Here is a 26,474-nt window from a genome sequence, read left to right as displayed (position 1 = left end):
CAGGAATTGCACATTCAAAATAACATGTCTAATTCGTAGGGCATATTTAAGGTAGAAACTCAGAGGGAAACTTGCAAGGATCCATTGACCAGATTCTGTCTACTTTGCTCAATCAATTTTATTTAGGAGGGGAGAAAATAAATCTTACAGGAGAAATCACAACAGAAATGCAGTGTTGGAACAATCCTTCAACATCCTACATTGCATTAAAACGGATTAGTTTAGATAAATTATTCCAAATAGATTTTAATTTAGTTAACCTTTGATTTAATACAAAGACATCACCCCTACCACTTCACTTCAGCTGTGGGTCCTGAAGCCAACAATTGCTCACACAAACGGACAGACAGACAAACGCTCTGGGCTGTTAGCAACACTACAGCCATTACCTTTATTCCCACACCAGGCAGAATGAATATACTGTACAATATCTTACACAGTTACAGTATATACAGCTCCTTTACAACAGAAAACTTTCAACTGTCTAACATCTGTTCAATCACACATATCCATTCAAAAGAAACAGTGAATTAGAAAGTGGGGTGAATCAGTTTAATCTATTACTTGTATCTCGTCACCGTCAAAATAATGGCATTTTAAATGATTCAAAAATATTTTCTCTTGGTTTTACTCCTCCCAAAACAAAAGTTAACTTTTTTTAAATGACAATATTTTTCATAAGTAAAAGAGAATGCTAAGCCAGGAATTGAATTCAGATTGGGGTAACGGTACATTCACTTTCAACAGAAACCATGTCAAGTCCTACAGCAAAAAGTGCTGCGCTTCAGGATAGAGTTGGTTCAGCGACTAATGCAGACCAAGTACAAACACTATCACACACACCTCTACAGACCTGAAAACTTCCTCCACAACCACTACTTTCCTCATATCTGATCGAACACATTTCACATAGCATCATCAAAAACCATCTTACTATTTTTCAGACTGTTTTTGCTTTTCATTAAGTTTAGGGATAATCAATTGACTTATCATTAAAGACTTCCATTCTTGAATAAAAAATCTGACATCGGTAGTCAACAACAAAGACACTACGGAAGCCTCAAAATCCAAAATCAACAAATATTATGAGTACACACACACACACACATCCCCATCATGGGACGTTTCTCCAAAAACAGGAGGACCTTCCAATCAAACAGCAGAACTTAACCCCCATTGCCTCTGCCTTGTGTTACTAGAATTAATACAACACTATATGTACATACCTGTACATCCTCCTAGTGCACACACTCTCGCTCAGTCACTTCAACACACAAGCTTTAGTCTCCATTCGTTAGCTTTGAGTGGAACCCTCGGCCCAGATGTGCCAAAGAGCACACATGACATCATAGGGCTCCAAGCACAGAAATCAAATGCCTAGAATGGGTCTACCATAGAAAAACTACTGTCCAAAAAATAAGTGAGATGGGACAGGATTTTAGTAGAAGCTCTGTACAATTTTAGTGCAATAACCTACAACAAAAGCCCATGAAACTAGAGAGAAGAGACCACTTCCATTCAGATCATTAGGGCTACAATTGAGATTGTGTGTCTGTGATAAATGATCCAATCTTCATCCAGTCTCAAATGGAGCAACTTCATATCAATGATATGTAGAGGGACAACAAGCACAATGGAATTGAACAATTGATAAACAAGAGATGACATGAAAATGCCATGAAATGGGACATCAAATAAATAAACACAGAGCAACTAGGGGAATACAAGTGACTGGCTCATTGGCATAAGAGAAAGCTCTACTGTAGATACGTGTGCTCAGATTTCAGTGTTCCCAAATGGAAGAGGGTGGATAGACAAGGTAAATGTAGGGGAGAGCACGTTCCTCTTTCCTATGACGTAATTGTGTTCCCCTACTTAGAAGTAAACGACTTAGAAATTAAGTGAACAGCGCAAACTTGCACCAAATGCTAGTGTCTTTACCAATGCTTTCCTGACTTGCTTTCTCCCCAGTTAGGCCAAGGCTCTAGCCTGAATTGATACTGACCTTCACTACTCCATCTGCTTCACTGACAACACTCCCTCCACTGCCATAGAACACACCAACACCTACCACGGGCTGTGCATCAGTCTCCTTCCATTCATGACCAAATGCCAGAGTATGTCTTATTGCCCATCGGTTGTCATGGAGGAAAAGAGACAAGGAAATTAATCGAGAAAAAGCCCACAGGGCAAAACCAAGCCTTGTCCGTCTCCACTACCAAACACAGACTATCCCAGTTCTCCAGAATCAGACACACATTGTGAATGAGGATCCTGTGAGAGTAGTCCATGCACGCACACATACTATTGCTGCTAACTTCACTCAAAGCCTTCATTTCTCCTTCAATAGACAATGACTGAGGGAACAGATATTTTATTGCATAAGGGGAGGGGGAGAGAGGTGGTGGTTAGGGAATAGAGGAGAGAGATCAGAAAATGAATTGACACAAACACTGCAAGTAAGGAGGCTGCAACGGAGGAGGAAGTAGACAAGGAGAGGAAGGCAGCCAGACAAGGAGTTCATGTGCTTAAGTCACTATCTGTGTCCAGTAGTGATTTTGGGGGGTGAAGAGATCGATACAGTTACATATTATTTTGGGACGAAATATCGATATTTGACTCCAAGAATGAATTTAAATATGCTGTACGTAGCGTTAGCTAGTGCTAGTCGCTAGCTTGTTATCCTTTTTAAATAGTGAACCAACATATTTCAGCACTTATTTCCCTGACTGATCAAAACTAATTTTCTTATGGGTCTCTCGTCTCTCTGCAGCAGACATATGGTGAACAATATGAATCACAATACATATCGTATCGACACCTAGGTATTGTGATAATGTGATATCGTGAGCAATCCCCAGCCCTAGTGTCCAGTGAATAATAAACTGCATGTGAGACCCGCCAAGGACTCAAATGGTGTGTGAGAAAGAGAGCGTAAACAAACTCTCCAGAAACTTGAATTTGTCGGGGGAGAGTGAGCGCATGTGTGCGAGACCGTATACCCAGAAGTGTGTGTACATGTAATCCTAGATGACCTAAGTGTGACGTGGTGGAATGCTGTGTGTGTTCAGAGATCGTTCAACATTGCCAGGGATCCAAACCAACGTTGCCAGTTGGCTCCATAGTCTCATCATCAGACCACCAGGATCTTGACTTCGTCCTGCTGGTCAGGCCGGTAGAAGAAGGGGATGCAGGGATTGTCCCCCAGGAAGGGCACGGAGCGGGGCCCCTGGATCTCCTGGAGCAGCTGCATGATCTGCCTGGCTGTGCCGTCCTCCTGGGGCCTCATCAGAGCCTGGGAATCTGGGGGGAGCCTCTGGCCCAAGTCTGACGGTGCAATGTGAGGGGTATCAGGGGTGGAGGAGTCAGACTCCACAGCTTTACTTAGATCCATAGATTCTGGAGAGAGAAGGGGGAAGGAGATGAGAGATCAGGGAGGTTAGTATAATGACTATCCATGGACTCTACAGCGGGAATGGAGAGAAGGTGTGCGTGTGTGTGCTCATACCTTGTCCGTCCACAGCATTGAGCTCCATGCGTCTGTGTGCGTGGTGAGCCTGGACATGGTCCTCCTCAGCTGGCAGCAGGTCAGGGTTAGCTGTAGTGTCATCGCTAGCCACCACCCCAGCATAGCGGCTGTACCACTCGTTCCTCTCACCCACCAACCTCATGACCAGGTCCTGCAGCTCTGCCAGTTTGGCCTGCATGGGCACAGAAACACAGTCGAATTGGTGTACTTTTCTGTGTGTGAGTAGAGTACCTTTGTATGTGTGTGTGTGTGTGTGTGTGTGTGTGTGGACCATTTGCCAAAACTGAAAAGATATAGCTAGCTAACAACCTCCTTTTCCACATGGAAAAGATGGTGGACAGTGACTTGCTAGCTAGCTGGGATTTTCTACAAGGAATCTGCCTTCCGAAAAAAATAAGCTTCTCCCAAGTGGGTGTGACACCTACTCCCGTTGCCTGCTGCACTACAGCTTGGATTCCACCTGGTGATCTGTTCACCGTCTTCCCTGGCCCGTCTCCCCATCTGGTACAGGTACAGATACACACACACACCCCCCCTCTCTCCCAAGCTGTCGCTCGCCTCCAGCACACACGCACTGTTGGAGCGAGTGACTCTGAACTTACAATGGCTAGCCCCAAGTTGTTATAATTTTTTCTTGTGCTTTATGCTATTTGCCTCATGACTCCTTTGTGCTTTGTTGACTATGAACTTGCTTGTTTACCCAACCGTGGGACAGATTATGTTTGTTCCCACACTCAGGACTCTGACTCTCTATTGGTTACACTGACTTTTGGCCTTCCATCCTATTCTAACCACCTCTCGCCGGCTTTCTATTCATGTTACCTGATGAAATTGCTGAACAATATGCTCTTGTTGCCATCTAATGCACATTCAAATGTCAAAAATCAACACCGCAGAGCTCTCCCTGTCCTCTGCCGTGCCCTGATTATATTACTGCTGATGATATCTGGAAATGTCCAAGTTCACCCTGGCCAATCTACTGTCGCTAGCCCCAATTGTGATTTGTGCTCTGATGTCTGCTTCACTGATTTCTGCTCTCATAAAAGCCAGGGTTTTCTGTAAGTTAACACTAGAAGATTACCTAAAATTAGAGGTTGACCAATTATGATTTTTCAATGCTGATACCAATACTTGGAGGACCAAAAAAAGCCGATACTGATTACACATATATATACACATACATACATATATATATATATATATATATATATATACACACACATACATATACACATATATATATATATATATATATATATATATATATATATATATATATATATATACATATATATATATATATATATATATATATATATATATATATACACACATATACATATACACACATATATATATATACACACTATACATATATATACACACATACATATACATATACACATATATATATATACACACATATATATACATACATACATACATACATATACACAAAAAATACATATATATATACATATACACATATATATACATACACATAATATATACATATACACATATATATATACATACATACATACATACAATAACTATATAAATAACATATGAAAGCTGGTGGTTCAATATTACCAGTTAAGAAGTTTTAGGTTGTAGTTATTATGACGCGTCAACTATTTCTATACCATTTGTATTTCATATACCTTTGAGTATTGGATGTTCTTATAGGCACTTTAGTACTGCCAGCCTAATCTCGGGAGTTGATAGGCTTGAAGTCATAAACAGCGCTGTGCTTCAAGCATTGCTAAGAGTTGCTCGCAAATGCAGTAAAGTGCTGTTTGAATGAATGCTTACGAGCATGCTGCTGCCTACCACCGCTCAGTCAGACTGCTCTATCAAATCATAGACTAAATTATAATATAATAAATACAGAAATACGAGCCTTTGGTCATTAATATAGTCAAATCCGGAAACTATCATTTCTAAAACGGTTATTCTTTGTGAAATACGGAACCGTTAAGTATTTTATCTAACGGGTGGCATCCCTAAGTCTAAATATTGCTGTTACATTGCACAACCTTCAAGGTTATGTCATAATTACGTAAAATTCTGGCAAATTATTTCACAGTTTGCAACGAGCCAGGCGGCCCAAACTGTTGCATATACCCTGACTCTGCTTGCACTAAACACAAGAGAAGTGACACAATTTCCCTAGTTAATAATGCCTGCTAACATTAATTTATTTTACCATAATATGCAGATTAAAAAATATATACTTCTGTGTATTGATTTTAAGGAAGGCATTGATGTTTAGGGTTAGTTCAATTTGTGCAACGATTGTGCTTTTTTCGAGAACGTGCTTTTGTCAAATCATCATCCGTTCGGCGAAGTTGAAGTAGGCTGTGATTCGATGATAAATTAACAGGCACCGAATTGATTATATGCAACGCAGCACAAGCTAGTTAAGCTAGTAATATCAACCATGTGTACTTAACTAGTGATTATGTGAAGATTGATTGTTTTTTCTAAGATAAGTTTAATGCTTGCTAGCAACTTACCTTGGCTCCTTGCAGCCACAAGGTCCTTTTAACGCAGCACTCGTGTAACAGGTGGTCAGCCTGCCACGCAGTTTCCGCGTGGATTGCAATGTAATCGGCCATAATCGGCATCCAAAAAGGCAGATTTTGTGTTAAACGCGCCACAACAAAACTTTCTTTGTGTCCAACAAGCTTTCTCTGCCCTTAACCTTGTTCTGAATGCCTCCAAAACAAAGGTCATGTAGTTTGGTAAGAAGAATGCCCCTCTCCCCACCGATGTGCTTTTTAACTGAGGGTTTAGAGCTTGAGGTAGTCACCTCTTACAAGTACATGGGAGTATGGCTAGACTGTCCTTCTCTCACCACATATCAAAGCTGCAGGCTAAAGTTAAATCTAGACTTGGTTTCCTCTATCGTAATCACTCTTTCACCCCAGCTGCCAAACTAACCCTGATTCAGATGTCCATCCTACCCATGCTAGATTACAGAGATGTAATTTATAGATCGGCAGGTAAGGGTGCTCTCGAACTGCTAGATGTTCTTTACCTTTCGACCATCAGATTTGCCACCAATGCTCCTTATAGGACACATCACTACACTCTATACTCCTCTGTAAACTGGTCATCTCTGTATACCCATCGCAAGACCCACTGGTTGATGCTTATTTATAAAACCCTTTTAGGCCTCACTCCCCCCTATCTGTGATACCTACTGCAGTCACATACAACACCCGTTCTGCCAGTCACATTCTGTAAGAGGTCCCTAAAGCATACATATCCCTGGGGCCCTCTTTTCAGTTCGCTGCAGCTAGCGACTGGAACGAGCTGCAAAAAAACACTCAAACTGGACCGTTTTATCTCCATCTCTTCATTCAAAGACTCAATCATGGACACTCTTACTGGCAGTTGTGGCTGCTTCGCCTGATCTATTGTTGTCTCTACTGTCTTGTCCTTTGTGCTGTTGTCTGTGCCCAATAATGTTTGTACCATGTTGTGTTTTCATGTGTTGCTGCCATGCTATGTTGTCCTCTGAGGTCTCTATGTAGTGTTGTCTCTTGTTGTGATGTGTGTTTTGTCGTATACTTTTAATCCCAGCACCCGTCCCCACAAAAGGCCTTTTGGTAGGCCGTCATTGTAAATAAGAATTTGTTCTTAACTGACTTGCCTAGTCAAATAAAGAATAAAATAAAACCTTCATCTCCTCTTTGTCCTGGGCCAACATACTGATGTACTGCTCCTTCTCCATGTGTTTCTGCTTCATGACAGCTCTCTGGTTCTGGTACAGGGCAATGTACTCTCCTGGACAAACACATAATGAAGGAAAGGGATGACAAGACCGGTCACACTATGGGAATGAATGTGTAAGTGCATCACTGTGTGTGTGTGAAAAAGGGTAGTGGAGAGTGTGTGTCTCACAGATAGTGGCAGTCTTTACAGACAGCTACAGCAGTGATAGTGTGTGTCTCACTGACAGTATCAGTCTCTCCAGACAGCTGTATAAAGGAGTGTGATTGTCACCTATAGTATCAGTCTCTCCAGACAGCTGTATACAGCGGTGTTCCAGCTCCTCTACCCTCTCCTTCAGGTCAGCCTTCTCCTGCATCAGAGAGGTGAAGCGGTGTTGGAGCTTCTCCATGGCAACACACAGGGCCTCGTGTACCTCCACTGGGACGCCCTCTGAACCTGAGACTAACACGGGGGGGAGAGAGATACTGGTCACACACTGCAATAGTAACACACTCAAAACTAGCATAGAGCTCTGAGAGAACAAACATTGGTCATGCACGTAGCACACACAACTATGTGCATGCACCTCTCCTCCTCTCACCTGTGTGTTCACAGTGACTGTGGTCATCATGGCTGTGAGTGTGGTCGTGGCTGTGACCGTGGTCATGGTTGTGTTCATGGTCATGACTGTGGTGCTGGTACTCCATGCTGGGTGCTGCAGCCTGGCGACGGGCTGCGAGGTGCAGTCTCCTCTCCTCCTCCAGTTTGCTCCTCACCTCATCTCTCTCTGCCTCCACACGCGCCACTGCATCGCGCACAAACTCCTCCTGAGAGAGACGGAAGGGGGGAATTTTTTTTAATCGGAGACAATTATCTGAAAGATGCTTTGAAAATCCTCACATATGTAGATTTGGGAGCAACAACACTAGAGGCCACTTAAAACAACTGATAGTTGTTTTCTCCTTACCATCTCTTCCCGGCTCTCAAAGTCTTCTGGGATAGCGATGGAGGACTTCTGTGGGCTTTCTGGCAGGGATTGGCTCTCCACTCCGTCTCCCTGGTCTCTGGGGGGTGTGGCCAGGGATGAGCTGTTGAGCAGCTCTGTGACTTCAGCCTTCAGCTGCTCGTTGTCTCTGGACAACCGCTCCAGCCTCTCCTGTAGGGGAGGGTTACCACAGCCACAGTCATAAACCCCACCCATTCCTACAATTTATCTTCTTCAAATCTGATTTTAAACCTAACCCCTAAACCCTAAACCCAACACCAACCTTAACCCCACCACTAACCTTAAGCTCAGACAAAAAATAAGTTTAGTTTCTTTTCATTAATTTTTACGATGTAGCCTATTTTGACTTTGTGGCTGTGGTAACTAGTGACAACCCAGCCGGCCAGCCAGCCAGCCAGCGCAGCAGTAACGATGCATTATGAATGTGTGTGTGTCTGTCCCATTCCCTGACCTGGTATTGCTCCAGCTGTTTGTGGCTCATCTCCAGTTGAACCCTTCCATGGGTCTCGTCATGCTGCAGCTGGTCCATCAGCTGGCTCTGCTGCAGGTACTGTCTATGGAGCTGCTCCCGCTCTGATGCCAGGGCCGTGTAGCCTGCAGAGTACTGCTGTAGGTGGGCCACTATCTGGTCCCGCTGCTCCAGCAGCGCCTGGTACTCCTGAGACTTCAGCTCCAACTGGGGATGAAGCAGACATGTGTGAGTGTGTTTGTGTGACAAATGTTGTTCCTGCAGCTGTTCACCTTAATTGGGAAGGATGGGCTCGTTGTAATGGTTGGAGAGGAATGGTATGAAATACATCAAACACATTGGGTGTTTCTCAAAATGCATACAACCGTGCATGCAAATTGGAGCAAGGGAGGGTCGGAGTATGAGTCCAAATCAAAGTATGCGAAACGGAGCACGGAGGGCACTTCTTGAATGCGTACTCCATTTGTACATATTTTGAAGCATGCATCGATGCAAGCTTCCATGGAAAGTATGCAAAGAAATATGACGCAACCACGTAAAAATAACATTTCCTTGAAATCAATAGCGGATATTATTTGAGTTGAAGTGAGAGAAAATACACTGACTGTAATTAAAATGTTGCCTATTCACATCTCATATGTTGCCTGTCTACAACATTTTATCTTGATGTTGATAAATACATGCAGTGTTAATTTTGGCATGGTTACCTGCCTACAGTACCTACTGTAGTGTGCGTAGGTCGTAAGCCCATAGTAAGTCAGAGATGACTGGCTAGCAACTACCGTTAGCTAGCCAGATAGCTACAAAGAATTGTTAGCTAGCTACCCATGCCTGTTATACTATCTTGTTAGCTACATTATTACGATTCACATATAGCTAGCTGATAGTTATGAAGTAAAAAGTTTGCTTTGTGTATATCTTGTTTCGTCTCTATTGCCATTGTCCTGGCTAGAAGAAGGAAGGTTCAGTGAATGGGTAAGTCCATAAGGTTAACTGGCTAGGTAGCCACGAAGAATTGACATCTACCTTGCATAACATTCGTTTTAGGTAATCTTCTCTAGCTAGATTAAATTCACATAGTTAATTCAGAAAGTATTCAGACTAGGGCTGTTGCGGTGACCGTATGACCGCCACACCGGTGGTCACGAGTCATGAAGGCAGACAAATTCCCTGTGACCGTCAGGTCACGGTAATTAAGCTTCACCAAGCTCTGATGCTCATTAGTAGCCTACCAAACCTGCTAACTGCCTGGTACTAATCACTCTGACATCAATGCAAATGTCATCAAAAATCTAATAAAACACTTCATGAGAGCCCATGAGCTCATGTTGCATAGCCTATAGACAGAGTGATGGCCACTATTAAAAAGGGAAGGATCCCATCAACCTTCTGCTAGGTCTACTATATTTTTCAACTTTCCTAATATTAAGCACATTGTTTATCTTTATGTTACGTGTTACGTTTTTCTTGTTCCCCATTTTCCCCTGTTAGTGTGTTTGTCTTGGGCATTACAGGTGTACCGAGTTGCGGCTAACGATGGTGGGCGTGGCTGTAGCTGATTACAGAGAGGATATCTGTTTGCCGTGTGAGAAGAGAAGAGAGAGAGAGGGGGAGAGAGAGAGGACACTTGTTTTTTGTTTGACTATTGGTGTTAATTTCTTTGTTTGTGTTTCAGCCTGTCCTCCAGAGGCGCTCCACCCTACCTAGGTCCTGGAGAAGGGAAAAGGTAGATCTGCCCATGGGTGTACATTCTCACGTAGATAACCCATTGTTTTATACACTAGGTTAGCCGGGCGGGTGTCACCCTTGTATTTTCTTGGAACCAGGTAGGACAGTGGGTTAGGGTTTAGAGTGTGTTAGGAAGGATTAGGTGTGTAGAAGAGGGACCTTTTGTTTATTTTCATTACTTGGACCCCGATCCCAAACATTCCCTTCTCTTACCTTCCCTTGTTGTGGTTGTTTTGTTTCTTATTAATTATTTATGGGTGTGTTATATTGTTTATTTAACTAATTCACTAAACATCCCCTGAGGGTTAAAATTGAGTTCTGGTTGTGGTCCGATTTATTTATCGCTCATTGAACCCCACATTTCTTCCCCTTTCATCTGTATTACCTGGTGTGTTTAGGCCCAGGCATTTACGTCTCCTCCTCAGACCAGCTACACCCGAGGGGAGAACGTAATACTTTACATCAGGAGTACAGCCTACCTGGCTGGCATGAAAATGAACCACGGGAAAAGCGTCCTCCATTCGCAATTTAAGTTCATAGATGAGATGTATTTTTTCCCGCTGCCCGTTTCGAGACAGGTGCATAATGGTCCATTCTAAATCAAAACAAATTTCACATATATTATTTAGTATATGTAAAGACGAGATTAAATCAAGAATAGTCTGATGGGAGACAATATTAGCCCATCACTGGTGAATGATCACTTGTGAATTATGCCCAGCATAAGAGAAAGAAAGAATGGCTTTTTTTGCGAGCTTTTCGAATCATAGTTGCACACCTCATGTAGCCTAGCCCATAGGCCTATATGTTTTGATAAGGTTGTATCACAACGAAAGTGGCCAAACAACTTCTTAAAATGAAGCACATGAATCTGCTTTAGAAGGGGTGTAGAGCCTAAGTGGTATAGATAAAGCAGCGTGTGAGTTTCAAGTTTGGGAAGATAATTTTCACCATAAAAAAATGCACCTTTATAATAAAAGCATTACATGCATAAATCGCATTTGCGGTCACTTTTTATAATGGTGTTTTCCCGCTAATGTAACATTTGCGCTTATAGCCTACTGCCATGTGCACATGGCTGTGCTTATAATGTGAAGAAATAGGCCAAATTGTTTATCATTATTTAAAGCCACATTGTGTAAAAAAAGTTTGATGATAGTGGTTGGATTAATTTGACAGCCATCGCATCCCACAACTGTCCCAGACTATGTTTGGAATATTTATTTCTCACACAGAGTAGGTCAACTTTTGTACAATAGGGGATAGTAGATTGACATAGACTAGTGATTTTGCTGTTCGTTAGGCCTACTACTCATCTTGATGGCTGACGAAAAGTAAAATGTGGACAATTCTTCCAACATGCACCTCGGAATTGGATAAGGATGCGTGCCGTTGCGGTCCCTATGTGTCCGTCTTCACTGGTAGCCTGTGAGAAAAACCCGATCACGTGATGAGAGCCATGTGAGTGAGGTGCTTAGGAGCGTGCGGCACTCGGGGAGAAGGGCACAACGGCCACGGGCCGCAAAAAGCATGGACTTTTTTAGGTTGCATTACGGCCACACAAAGGGGATGCCGCCGTTAAATTGTGAATGAGAGACTGATGAAGTGTGTACAGCCTGAGCAAAAAACTAAGCCGAGCTCATGCCTTACAAGTGGCTTTTTTCAAATCATCATTAGTCGCATTAAGCAGCCTTACAGAATGCAGTCTTTCGTCTCTATTGTTACCATTGTCCTGGCTGGAAGAAATGAATGGGGAGATGCAGTGTGAGGTAATACAGTAGGGGGAGTGCTTCTCAAATTAAATGTTTAATGCGTCCTCACAAGAACAAACTCAAGAAAACGTCTTTGGAGAATGCACTTGGAGCATGAGAGTGTAGAGCACAGTAGTATGCATAGAGAAACATCCATGGTTTCCATGTGTTTGATGTCATTCCATTCGCTCTGTTCCAGCCATTATTATGAGCTGTCCTCCCCTGAGCAGCCTCCACTGGTGTGTCCCTACCTGCTCCTTGAAGTTGTGCAGGTCCTCCTGTAGTTGTCCCATCCTGCGTCCCAGCTCCTTCTTGACGTGATGCTCTGACTGCAGAGCAGTGGTCAGCTCCATGTTCTCATTGGTCTAGGATGGCAGAGACACATTTAACACGAGGCAACACCCTTGTTATTCTAACGTGTCTTATCTTACTAGCACTGACTTTGCTGATAGTAGCTTATTGAGGAAAAGTTTGACTTTCTATGATTGTGATATTTGGTTGTCTCACCTAGCTACCTTAAGATGAACTAAGTCGCTCTGGATAATAGCGTCTGCTAAATGCCTAAACTGTAAATGTAAATGTGTGCGTTTTGAATGTGGCTGAATGAGTAAAAACAATGTTTCCAGTTCCACCCATTTCTTTTATCACCAATCAAACTTAGGCAGATTAGTGAATACTTCAAATAAGTCAACAGGACAGCAAATAGGTAATATTCGTCCTTACCAGTTTGACGAAGCCGTTCTGCAACTCAGCCAGCTGGTCTTTAAGGGTGCGGTTCTGGGCCAGGGCGCGGCTGATGGTGGCCTTGTCACTCTGCACGTCCTCCAGCATGCGCCTGCGGTCCTCTGCATCCTCGGCCCCGCGCTCCGCATGGCGCTCCAGCTCCGAGAGACGGGACTCCTGCTCCGAGCACATACGACTCAGCTGCTCGTTGTCACGTAGCTATAGCAAAGGAAGGGAAGGGGAAGAACAGTGAGTTTTTGCTTGTGAGACTATAACAGGGAAATGGTGTCCAGTATTTGGTTCCAGGCCGGCACCAACAAAAAACAGAATGCATCTTATTAGTCAAGGCCTTGATGAGACAGGGAGTGTTCAGAGTGTGATATACACAGTGCGTGTTATTATTCACTGGTAGTGAGTGAGTGAGTGAGTGGGGGAGGTTATCACCTGGGCCTGGAACTGTGTGTTGAGAGAGTCTCTCTCCTGCCGCAGGCTGCTGAGGGCTTCCTGGAGGGCCAGTTCACTCTCTGAGGGCCCTGAGGGCTGGGGATCTACCTGGGCCTCTCTCTCATGGGACAAAAGGGCTGGGGAGGAGAAAACAATCTGTTCATCTCCCTTTCTGAGAAAATTTTTCTCCTTTCACCAATAGTACATTGTACTTTCCTTATGGCAATACAAATCTTTTCATGATAATCATTGACAGGACGAACACAGTTAGCTTGTCTTTGGTAGAAAGCTCTTCTGAGAACCACTGATGTGCAAAACAAGGAGGGTAGCTGTGCGTCTCACCTGCAGCGTGCTTCAGGTCTGTGATGTGGGCTTCTAGCTCCTGGATCTGACTGATGCTCCTGTCTCTCTCCTCTGCTACTAGTGTCACCTGCACAGGACACACACACGCCAATCAACTCCGTGACTAAGTATTTCTAGCATTCTGTTCAGAGGCTATGCCAGCTCTATAGGTTCTGCTAATGGGGTGGTAGCATAGTGTACCTGAGAGAGCAGCTGCTCTGTCTTGTCCTTCCATACTCGTCCCTCCTCCTGGATCTGCTCAGCGTAGCGGTCTCTCTCTGTTTGCAGCTGGGCCACCGACTCCATTAACTATAGATGATACCAAAAGACCATTAACACAATGGCAAGGCGCTAAAACATTAAAGAGAGGCATACACCCGTTTGTAAATGGCAGTTAGAGCGTTGGGCCAGTAACTGAAAGGTTGCTAGTTCGAATCCCAGAGTCGCAACAGTGAAAAATCTGTCAATGTGCCCTTGAGCAAGGCACTTCATCGCAATTGATCCAGGGTCGCTGTTGATAATGGCAGATCCTGACCCCACTCTCTGAGGGTGTCTCAGGGCGAGTTGGGATATGGAAAAAAAACACATTTCCAATTCAAATAGGACAATTATAAGCAACCACCAAATTTGATTATAAATATGTGGTCATCTTGAATCAGTTCTAGGTGAATTCATCCCACACAATGCGCTCGCATGCACACACACACACCCCTACCTGAGCAGTGTGCGCCTCAATCTGTAATTTCTCCTCCAGTAGTAACTGCATCTGCTGGTTGGCACTGGGAGGCCCTGACTGACTGGAAAACTAGGAATAAAAAAACAAAGAGAATTGAACAACCACAAAACAAATGATAATGACAGTGTGTATGGAGTGTGTGTATCTACCTGTTGCAGCATGACGTCAGCCATCTCCAGTCTCTTGCGCAGTTCATCCAGGTCCAGTCTCATAGCGCTGTTCTCACTCACCCTCAGCTTGAGCTGCTCTGACAGCTCTGAACTCTGCTGCCTCCTCTCCTCACTCACACTACTGCACAGGGACGGAGAGATATAGGAGGGTCAGGTTGGAACCTACACACACAGCCTCTGAACTGCCTAACCTACTCATAGATGACACGCATCTCTCTCCCTGTATCACACACACACACACAGTGTGGTTTCCACTAGATTCCTTTTCCTACCTAGTCCACAAAGCAAACAAGGAAATATGATAAAAGACCAGCCATTTAGTAGAATGGAAGCATACTGCAGGTAAGACTTACTTTAGTCTGTACACCTCTAGCCTCAGGTTGTCTCTCTCTCTCTCTAGCTCTTTGTTATGCTGCACAAGAGAATAAGAAAATCAATCATATGTAACATTACTGCAAAGCTCAAATCACTGCTCACGGAATTCAAGTAACTGTATCAGTCCGGTGTGTTTGCGTGTGATCATGTAAATGACCTTCTCACACAGTTTCTCTCTCTCTGTGTGTTTAAGTTACCTTGTCAAACTGTTTCTGTTGTGTGGAGACGGAGGACAGGGTTCTCTCCAGCTCAGAGACTCTCTGTTTGGTGGCCTGGAGACGGTTACTCAGCTCCTCAGCCTCTCCTGAAAACACACATCAGCAGCTTACTGAGCACCAATCCAAATACACTTCTACACACATCAACTCTCTCTTTCTCACCAGCCTCCCCTGAAAACACACCACATTACTGAGAACGTTCACATACACACATTCATATACATACATCCTCAGTCTCACACAGGGTACACACACTCACCTGTTTTCTGGCGGGCAGCCTGCTGCGTGTATGACAGTGCGGTCTGCAGCTCTGATTTCTCCGACACCAGGATGCCGATGGTCTGGATGTGGACCTAGAGAAGAGAAAGAGAGACAAGCAGATGATACAATCTTTAAATAAACAGATAACCTTACGTAGAATCATTAAATTGGTGTCATTGCACTGCATCATCCCTGTCATCTATCAAATCAAAGCTTTGATTCACTTGGAATGACGAGAACATATTTTGTTCTGTGTGTCAGTGCGTGCATCCCTGGGTAAATAGGCAACAACAAATAGTGTATGGGCCCTTAAGACAGACGCATAGCACATATCTGGAAATGCAGAGTGAAATGAGAGAATTGCTTTGAAAGGTCTTCAAATGGATTAAGAGAAGATGCCTGATAAACCTTTCAGAGGCCTCTTCTTCATGTGTGACACAGGAGGTTGGTGGCATCTTAATTGGGGAGAATGGGCTCATGTTAATAGCTGGAGCGGAATGGCATAAAATACATCAAACGCATGGTTTCTATGTGTTTGATGCCATTCCATTCACTCCAGCCATTATTATGAGCCGTCCTCCCCTCAGCAGCCTCCACTGTTGTGTGTGTGTGTGTGTGTGTGTGTGTACACACACCTGTAATTGTTCTCGCATGGCTCCTTGCTCCCTCACACATTTAAGTTCAAACTCCTTTCGCTCCTGATCAAAGAAAGCACACAGAAAACATATTGTCATCATCCACTGAAGAGAGAAAGATAGACTTTTTACACTGAAGAATAAACGCAAAAAAAAAAACAATTTCAAAGATTTTACTGAGTTACAGTTCATATATGGAAATCAATCAATTGAAATAAATTCATTAGGCCCTAACCTATGGATTTTACATGACTGGGAATACACAGATACCTTAAAAAAAAAGGTAGGGGTGTGGATCAGACAACTAGTCAGTATCTGGTGACCACAATTTGCCGCATGCAGCGAGACATCTCCTTTGGCATAGAGTTGATCAGGCAGTTGATTGTGGCCTGTGGAATGTTGTCCCACTCCTCTTCAATAGCTGTGCAAAGTTGCTGAATATTGGCGGGAACTGGAACACGCTGTCGTACATGTCCATCCAGAGCATCCCAAACATGCTCAAATGGGTGACATGTCAGGTGAGTATGGAGGCCATGGAAGAACTGGGACATTTGTAGCTTCCAGGAATTGTGTACAGATCCTTGCGACATGGGGCAGTGCATTATCATACTGAAACATGAGGTGATGGCGGCGGATGAATGGTATGACAATGGGCCTCAGGATCTCATCACGGTATCTCTGTGAATTCAAATTGCCATCGATAAAATGCAATTGTGTTCATTGTCCATAGCTTATGCCTGCCCATACCCCCACCTCCACCATGGGGCACTCTGTTCACAACGTTGACATCAGCCAACTTCTCGCCCACACAACGCCATACACGCAGTCTACCATCTGCCGGATACAGTTGAAATCAAGATTCATCCGTGAAGAGCACACTTCTCCAGCGTGCCAGTGGCCATCGAAGGTGAGCATTTGTCCACTGAAGTCGGTTAAAACGCCGAACTGAAGTCAGATCAAGACCCTGTTGAGGAGGACGCAGATGAGCTTCCCTGAGGTTTCTGACAGTTTGTGCAGAAATTATTTGGTTGTGCAAACCCAGTTTCATCAGCTGTCCGGGTTCATGGTCTCAGACAATCCCGCAGGTGAAGAAGCCGGATGTGGAAGTCCTGGGCTGACGCGGTTACAGGTGGTCTACAGTTGTGTGGGAGGTTGGATGTACTGCCAAATTCTCTAAAACGAAGTAGGAGGTGGCATATGGTAGAGTAATGAACATTAAATTCTCTGGCAACAGCTCTGGTGGACATTCCTGCCATCAGCATGTCAATTGCCCGCTCCCTCAAAACGAGACATCTGTGGCATTGTGTGACAAAACTCCACAATTTAGAGTGGACTTTATTTTGTCCCCAGCACAAGATGCACCTGTGTAATGATCATGCTGTTTAATCTGCTTATTGATATGCCACACCTGTCAAGTGGACGGATTATCTTGGCAAAGGAGAAATTCTCACTAACTGGGATGAAAAACATTTGAGAGAAATAAGCTATTTGTGCGTATGGAACATTTTTGGGATCTTTTATTTCAGCTCATGAAACATGGCATCAAAACTTTACATGTCGCGTTGATCTTTTTCCCCAGTTTATTTATGCTCACCTTTTGCAGCTGATCTGTGAGCTCCTGAGATTGCTTGGTCTGTCAGACAAACAGGACAGAGGACAATCAGTGACATCAGCACCATCCACAAACCACCACCATCTATACTAAGTCAGTCATCTAACCAAACAACAAGTCATCGCCTTTCACTCTTCAGGAGTCAAATACCTATTGAGCACCTCCCATTTACAAAGCAGCACAGAAGCTTACTAGCCTAGTCAGTCGGGATAGCGACGGTTAGCCGTTAGCAAGCTAGCTCCAGAAGCATTATCAGTGCAGTTGGTCTATTATTAATGACTGACAAAAACATTCCCTCATTTCATTCATTGTCGAGATCATGGTGAGCATGTCAAAGCTTAGTGGTTACCAATGAGAACAGTGCAGTGCAATGAAATGTGTGAGGTGAATAAACAAAACCATGCATGACTTGATCAACTGACTGTGCTGCCACTCAGCACAGCTGCGGTTTAGCCAACGTGTTAAGTGTTACGTCATTCGTTACATGCTAGTCAATCTGTGGCCAGTCAGTGTACTTGGTGTGGTATGAGTCTTGCTATGGGGGCTGTGAGGGGTTATTTGCAGAACACCCAACACCCAAGCATGCGCGCACACACACTCACACTCTTACCAGCAGGTCTAGCTTGGTACTGAGCTGAGAGTTTGTTAGGTTGCTGGAGTCCAGTGCGGTTGCCAGCTCCTGGTTTCGACTCTGATGTGTGAACATGCAACAACAACAAAAAGAGGAAGGGAGTGAATTGAAGTGAAATAAATGAAAAACAGATGGGAGGTGGAAAAATACAAACAATTCATTAAAGTGAAAGTAAATAAGACTCTCTCAGTCTCCTTCAGTGATGTAAAATGTGAACAACCAACAAAAATGATGGCAGCAGGTATTTGGTCCTACTAGTAGTCAGTGAGGTAATACAGTAAGGACAGAGAGAGAGGTAGCTAGCAGAACATTCAGTAATACATGTACAGACTGGAGTGTGTAATGTAATAGACAGTGTTCTCACATGACCTCAGTTTCTCCAGATGTCTACATAACATGAACTACACTAGGGTTCCCTGTTAAATTAATCAAAGCTTAATGAGTTATTTGAATCAGCTGTGTAGTGCTAGGTCAAAAACCAGAACGTGCACTCACGACGGGCCCCATGACAGAGTTTGGAAAACCCTGAACTACACAACCATGGTAAGAACAAAGTTCCTAATGTGATCAAGTTACAAACTAGTAACATGTTGTAACACCAATAGCCAGCTCCAATCAAGGCTTTGGAAAGATTACTGAATTTTATTTACTAAAAGAGAGACAGTGTCCATTCTCTATATAGACTGCATTAAAGTGCAAGGTAATCTAACAGGACTGAGGACTATTACACAGGACAGAGATATGACTAGAGAAGGAGAAATAGAGTTCCTCTGCACTAAACTGTGCATGTATGCAGGGCCTGGGAATGGTACAGTAGGGCTGCCCGGATGGAATTTCATTTGTTCTGACTGTGACGATCTTTCAGATTGTGTTGCACAGCTGAGACAACAATGCAATCTATCAAGTCTATCACTTGCTGTGTGTGCCTGTGTGTGTGTAACCCGAGCCTGGACGCAGGGCCAGGACAGGCAGAGGGGTCATGTGAGCTGTATGGCCGAGGCCAGTCACATTCCTGCACGGAGAACAAGAACGGAGGGATTGTGAGAGAGGCGAGGAGGGGACGGAACACCTCTACATAACCTGGGGCTACACACACACACCACAAGATTTCTCTGGTGTGTGTATGGAGACACACTGGACACGCGGAGGGGAGTGAACATCATGTACTGAGGCTGATTCAATAGGCATGAGGCTTAACAAGGGGCAACTTCAAATGGGGATAGAATGGAACTGGGTTTGTCTGATCAGGACAAATAATGGATTGCATTTTATATTGCTTTTCCCTGTGTACTGGCCATGATAAGGGGGCAACGTGTGGTGTGGTGATGTGTGTCACTTACCTCCAGTTCTTTTTCATTGGCAGGCGAGGGAGCACTGTCTCCATTTACATAGGTGGTGGATGACTAGAATAGACAGGAAAGAAACAACAAGATAAGTCAAACCACAATAAAGCAAGCTTCTCAGAGCCAATGAGAGCATCACAAATAGCACTCCTGATTATGGAACGCACTAAACCAGGAGCGAAACCAAGTAAGATAGTGTATCATTGGGAGTGGCTTGCACTTAGCCAACGTGCACTTCTCAGTGCGTCGACTGCAGTTTATAAGCCTAATTTCTCCTTTTTGTGGCCATAAAGTACACACATACCCCAGAGAGCAGTCCGTTGAGCTGCTGGGAGAGCTGCCGCAGGCTCTCTGTGGATGAAAGGGGTCTGGTCGCACGCACGCACACACACACACACACATTAGCCCAATGTTACAGTAACACACCAGTCTTATTGAGTAATGGAGCATTCAATGTGTGATAAACTGCACTGCCAGCCTTCATAACTGTGCTACTTATTCTGTGTGTGTGTGTGTGGTCAACAGTAGCAGGCGAGGGTCGGGCAGGGCTGTGAAGGGTAGAGAAGGGCCAGTGAGGACCAGGGGGCACATCCTGAAGAGGAACTGAGTGTGTGTGTGTGTGTGTGTAAGATGACTTGGTGACCCACCTATTCTCATCCACATGGTTTTCATTGCCATTGGCGTCAGGTGTGCAGTTCTGTGGAGAGAGAGGAGGAGAGAGAGAGGAAATTGCTTTGAGTGAAACTAAAAAACATCAAAGCAAGTGACATATCAGGCCAAATGTATTCAGACACAATGAACACAAGTTAGGCCTATCCATCCTTGTACACGGTTAATAATGACTACTCATTAATGAGTGGCGAGAGAGGTGGTCACGATACCAGAATTTTGACTTTGATACCACATTTAGTATCAAGATACTCAATACAATCACGATACCAAGGGACAAAAAGAAGGTGTATTAGCCAAAGTCACAGAATGGCACTTGATCCAGACAGATATTTTGAGTTCAGTATCAATACATTAGAAATGTAGGATTTTGGAATGCGTGCATAATGGATGAATTATACAATCAATTTGACTATGTAAAAAAAATATATATAATTATAATCTAACTACATAAGGGTAATAATTGATTTGAATAGTGAATCTGTAGTCGATTGATAAACTGGGTAAATCAAGACATAGCCTAGGCCTATTTACAATACAGGTGAATGCATATTCAATTGGAGTGTGTGCATGCATTGAGTTATTGCTTGTTTTGGCTGAATTCGTGGGGCTACAGATGAAAAACAATTTGGGACTTACTTTACTGATCAACAACATTTGCGCAGAAGAAGCAATCTCTTATTTTATAAAGTGTGCACTCTCTCTTTAAGACCCATGACATTCACTCACACACTTAGAGGCTTGCGCAAAGATGATCTTGACTGGGAGAGACATGAGTCAGGCAAGATAAAGTGAATGAAGAAAGTTTTTGGTGACAATCAGCTTTGAAATAAGCAAAATGTTGTATGTGATAATATGCAAACCATAGCACAAGGTACTATGATAGTGAGTTGATGTTTGCTTCAGCTGTAAACTAGCAAGGAAACTACCGGTATCTTCTTGCATTGGAAGGTGTTCTAGCCTGTAATGGACATTGTTTTGCAAACAGTAATTAACAGTTACAACATTTATGCATGCTGTGTTGCATTATTCAAGTGTGTTAACTTCTGTTCAGCGAGCGATAATGCAGCCCAGACTCCCAGTGAATGCAGTAGTTCCTCAGGACAGGCTAGAAATGAGTAAGTGGCACTGGCATGGTGCAATAAGGGGACATCGGTTGCGCTAATAGACAGACTTGAATCTCTATTAAAAACAGTAGATGATGTGAAACACATTTGACAGAAGCACTGACAGTAAAAATTCTAGGACCGAACCGTTTTTCAGGTTCTAGTATTGAAAAAGTACGGAAGTTTCAGCACACATTGAAACAGTAAGAGAGAGAAAGAGAGATGGAGACAGATAGAAGAAGACGGAGGGAGGAAGGGACACACCTGCTGCATGTCAGTGTTGTGGGCGTGGCTGACACACTCAGGGTTAGTAGCAGACATAGAGCTAGCAGGGTTAGAACCAGGGGAGCTGCGGCCGGCCTCTCCGTTTGGGTCCTCCAGTAGCTGGGTGACAGTGGACCTTCTCACCTCCCCATCAACGTGGGCCTGAGGCCACAATACACACAGACATTACTTTTCAGTGCTCATCCAGAGATTGTGGTTGGAGCAATTGGAAACATACAAAGGAAACATACACATGTCCACATCATTCTAACCTACAAAACAAGCTACAGTCAGGCAGCACAATCACAACACATGGATGGACAACCACACACATCTTGTTTTCACTGATGGAGACATGCCAGCATGGTAAATAAACCAAAAAAACTTCAGGTCCAGAAGTGATAAATATGCAAAACCCACAGATACTAGCAAATCAACATCATGCCCCTGTTGGACTGACCCAAATCAGAAGAAACTAAAAACGGTTAGCTAGGCATTATCCTAGCATATTCATAAATTAACAAATGGCAAAATAAATACCAAGCACTTCTCTCACTGTAGAGAAATGGCTACGATGAGCAACCAGTGACCATAGGGAATAGCATGCAGGAGAGGAGCAAAAACAGAGGGACAGAGATAGTAGGGAGGGAATGGGACCGATATACAGAGAGCGAGATCAAGTGAGGTATGTAGAGGGCAAGAGACAGGTGTAAAAGAACAAAAAGGACAAAAGAAGAGATAGTGGGGAAGAGTGAGACAGAGAGAGGGAGAGAAAAAGAAGGCAGGAGGGAGATAAGCTCACCTGGCTGTTGCCAAAGGGAGACAGAGCTAATCCATTGGTCTGACTACGAACTTTCAGAATACTCTGAATCTACGAGAGAGGAGAGTGGAAGGGTGAGAGAGGGACCGTGAATGAGCAAATGAGGGAGGGAGGAAGGGCATTGAAAGAGAAAGATTTGAAAGCCCACAACCCCTGCAGCTTCATTGCCAGACAATGTTAGCGACTGACTCATCACAACCAGTTCTGTCTCTGGAGGTATAGAAAAGATTTGATTCTGTGATAATGTTCCTCCAAGAAAATGACTGTCATTGTGACTGGCTAGATGGGAGCAAAGTCTTTACCGATACCAGAAAAACTGGTTTCACCATGGGAAGGCTAGGGCAGAAGTTAAAGCAAACAAATACTGCAAAAAGGATCCAGGAACTACAGTGCATTCGGAAAGTATTCAGACCCCTTGATTTTTTCCCACATTTTGTTATGTTACAATCTATACACAATACCCCATAATGACAAAGTGAAAACAGGTTTTTATTAGACAAATCTAATTTAATAAAAATAATAAACAGAAATAACTTATTTACATAAGTATTCAGAACTTTTGCTATGAGACTCAACATTTAGCTCAGGTGCATCCTGTTTCCATTGACCATCCTTGAGATGTTTCTACAACTTGATTGGAGTCCACCTGTGGTAAATTCAATTAATTGGACATTATTTGGAAAGATACACATCTGTGTATAAGGTCCCACAGTCGACAGTGCAAGTCAGATCAAAAACCAAGCCATGAGTTCTAAGAAATTGTCCGTAGAGCTCCGAGACAGGATTGTGTCGAGGCACAGATCTGGGGAAGGGTACCAAAACATTTCTGCAGCATCAAAGGTCCCCAAGAACACAGTGTTCTCCATCATTCTTAATTAGAAAAGGTTTGCAACCACCAAGACTCTTCCTAAAGCTGGCTGCACGGCCAAACTGAGCAATCGGAGAAGGGCCTTTGTTGGAGAGGTGACCAAGAACCCAATGGTCACTTCGACAGAGCTGGGAGAACCATCCGGAAGGACAACCATCTCTGCGGCACACCACCAATCAGCAACGCTCCCCATCCAACCTGACAGAGCTTGAGAGGATCTGCAGAGAAGAATGGGAGAAACTCCCCAAATATAGGTGTGCCAAGCTTGTAATCATACCCAAGAAGACTCAAGGCTGTAATCGCTGCCAAAGGTGCTTCAACAATGTACTGAATAAAGGGTCTGAATACTTATGTAAATGTAATATTTTATAGAAATGTTTTTGCTTTGTCATTGTGGGTTATTGTGTGTAGATTTATGGAAGTAAAAAAACGACTTATTTTTAGAATAAGGCTGTAACAAAATGTGGAAAAAGGCAAGGGGTCTGAATACTTTCCGAATAAACGGTATGTAATTATTACAGTAACCATTGACTGTCCCTTACACACACACCCCCACATTGTTATGAAACAATTGCCAAACTGATGTCATTCTAATAGGATTAAAGGCACATTAACATAATAATATTGATTTTAACCAAACAGAAGGGTGTGTGTGTTAAGATGCAACGTCCTGACGGGAATACAAATTGACAGAGCATGATAGTACGTTCTCGCCTGACGAAGACACGTCCTTTGGTCACTGGTGCATAGCTGCATTTTACATTCCATGATCTGACATAAATGACAAACACTGACAGTAAACTTGCAAATAGCTGCACTCACACACGAAGTGTGCAGCTGCGCTGGAACATTAAATGTGATTCCAGAGTAGAAGTATTATCAGACTGCTTTCTTGCAACATTTCACTTTGTTATTGAAATGCAAATGCCGTGAAGTCAAATCTTGCAAAGAAGCAGTGTAGCAGTGTGCATGAACAGTACTCAAAGTCATCACACACACACACACACACACACACACACACACACAGCTGGGTGACTCACATTGTCTGGAGAGTGTAGGTCAGCTGAGGGTGTGTCTGGTTGGCTCCCTCCCTTCTTCTTCTTGGCACCTGGTCCTCCTCCATTTCCACCCCCTCCTCCACTGGCAGGAGAACTCTTCTGCTGAAACTCCTTCAGCTGCCCGGCACAAGAGAGGAGGGGAAGAGGACAATGAGAGCTCTCAACTGTCTGGAACTCACATGTTTGCTAGGCTAAGCACATCAGCAGAATAAGTATATTGCATAGAAAGTACAGGGAGCCTTGGTGTGGCTTACAATAATGTGACTATTCAGAAAGATCCCATATGATTACAGTATGAGCAGTTATTCCTGGTATGGTATCACTGGTGTGGGTGACAATGGAATGACTATTTAGAAAGATCCAAAACTGTCCAACAAGATCTTATAGCATAACCAATTGCTGCAATAGCTGAAGGTTGAGGAAGGTACTTTTTAGTTTTTAAATGTGAAATGAGAAAACATCCCCCCTTGTACAAGTGGGTTTGTTTTTAAACGTGTAATGGTAGAACATGCACCCGCCTGCACAAGGTTGTGCTGTGACAGCTGTCATGAGACAAATTAGAGAAACTCCATCACAGAGATAAGAATGCCATCTCAAATTCCTGAGTTGGATCTCAACAACAGTATGTGGTTATCACCATGTCGAAAGAGATAGTAGGCGACGCAAATTACTTGAGCAAGACAACTGTTCTTCAAACAAAAATAGCTTAATTTGATTAGCTATCTATATACAATATTTCTAGGTAGCTAGCTACGGAGTGACAAAACAGAGACAGGGAGAGGAAGCGTCTGCTGTCAAACTACCCGTCACTGACACATTGCTTCCTATCAAACATGACTCAATAGATATAACTAAGCAAACATTTTACTTAGCCAAGGTAACATTATCATTAGTTTGTCATTTCATTAACTATATAACGTTAGTGATACTGGCAGGCATGTAAGTGACATTTGAATGTTTCTTGGACTGTCGGACAGCTAGCATTCCTAGCGAGTTATACGTAGCTAGCTAACTAACGTTAACTTTACACAAAGTGACAGTAAGAAAGTCGAAACAAAGAACACCCCATTATGTGTAATATTGTGTTAGCTAGCTGGCTAGCATCAATCATATTGTGCCAACTGGCTCTGTGCTACCTTTCAGTTCATTGATAGTTAGCTAACGTTAGCTAAATCACTATGGCTAGCTAACATGAGCAAACGTAAACTGGCCAATTGGGTTGATAAAACTACAGAAGGTTTGTACCTAGGGAGCAACGCCATTGCAAAGTTTACAAGTCCCTGCCCGGTATAAATTGTCCACATACTCTTGCTACTTAATGCTACGATTAGAGGCCCAAGCTAAGCCTCGGTATTTCGTGCGCACTAACAGCCACAGCAGGAGGATGCGAGTTGGGTTGGGCGACTGCAGACCGGTCCGAGGACGTGGAATGTCAACATCACATGGGTTCGTGAAAACTTGAAACTACTGACAACTCGAATCCAGAACAGAGTAACGTTTGGAAAAAAACTGTTATATTTCCTGTGAAATGGGGAATTCAAATGTGTACCTTTTTCTTGGCTGCGGCGAGTTTAATTTGCCTGCTCTGGTCGGCCATCCTTCACGTCCGGTAGCGAACCACACCACGTCAACAATTTGGGAACAGTCGGTGACGCGAGAAGGTATCTTGCCGCTAGGGGCGCAAGAGCTCCCTCGGGAATACTTCAAAAGATGTTAATAACTGACCCAGGATAGTGGGCAGAACCAGCGAGATGGGCAGAGCCAAGCACGACCCAGCGAGATCCTATTGGCGCGTTCTAGCATGTATTTGCATCTTTCTGCCCTGACACAGCTAAACACCTTTAAAACGTTGGCAAAGAGAAGTACACGCTGTATAAAACAAATTTCAATTTTGGGAACAGTAAACTGTATTGATATAAGCTAACTATCAATGAACTGACAGGTAGCACAAAGCTAGTCAGCACAATATGATTGATATTACATAGAATGGGGT

The 26,474-nt window shown here is 43.5% G+C and overlaps 1 protein-coding gene across 4 annotated transcripts; it reads right to left on the bottom strand.

Annotated features, from left to right (window-relative positions):
- Nucleotides 1-100: 100 nt before the first annotated feature.
- Nucleotides 101-26,207, bottom strand: golga2 (golgin A2). Of its 4 annotated transcripts, XM_014135856.2 has the most exons (27): nt 26,031-26,207; nt 24,464-24,598; nt 22,538-22,606; nt 21,736-21,897; nt 20,344-20,393; nt 20,001-20,064; nt 19,694-19,756; nt 18,333-18,413; nt 17,705-17,743; nt 16,111-16,173; nt 15,474-15,567; nt 15,194-15,300; nt 14,975-15,033; nt 14,601-14,742; nt 14,431-14,520; nt 13,917-14,024; nt 13,716-13,803; nt 13,374-13,510; nt 12,930-13,148; nt 12,458-12,571; nt 8,710-8,934; nt 8,220-8,408; nt 7,854-8,079; nt 7,544-7,714; nt 7,218-7,324; nt 3,509-3,701; nt 101-3,399 (listed from the first exon to the last, which is right to left on the bottom strand). In XM_014135856.2, the coding sequence occupies exons 1-27, from the start codon at nt 26,076-26,078 to the stop codon at nt 3,134-3,136; spliced, it is 3,309 nt and encodes a 1,102-aa protein (XP_013991331.1). In that variant the 5' UTR covers nt 26,079-26,207; the 3' UTR covers nt 101-3,133. The 4 variants fall into 4 exon arrangements, with proteins under 4 accessions (XP_013991331.1, XP_013991358.1, XP_013991340.1 ...); XM_014135883.2 differs by lacking the exon at nt 21,736-21,897; XM_014135865.2 differs by lacking the exon at nt 22,538-22,606.
- Between the last annotated feature and the right edge of the window lie 267 nt (nt 26,208-26,474).

The sequence above is a fragment of the Salmo salar genome, chromosome ssa01 (genome assembly GCF_905237065.1).
Source record: "Salmo salar chromosome ssa01, Ssal_v3.1, whole genome shotgun sequence".
Taxonomy (NCBI): Eukaryota; Metazoa; Chordata; class Actinopteri; order Salmoniformes; family Salmonidae; genus Salmo; species Salmo salar.
Note: the sequence above shows the minus strand (reverse complement) of the source record. Positions and strands in the feature narration are given on the sequence as shown.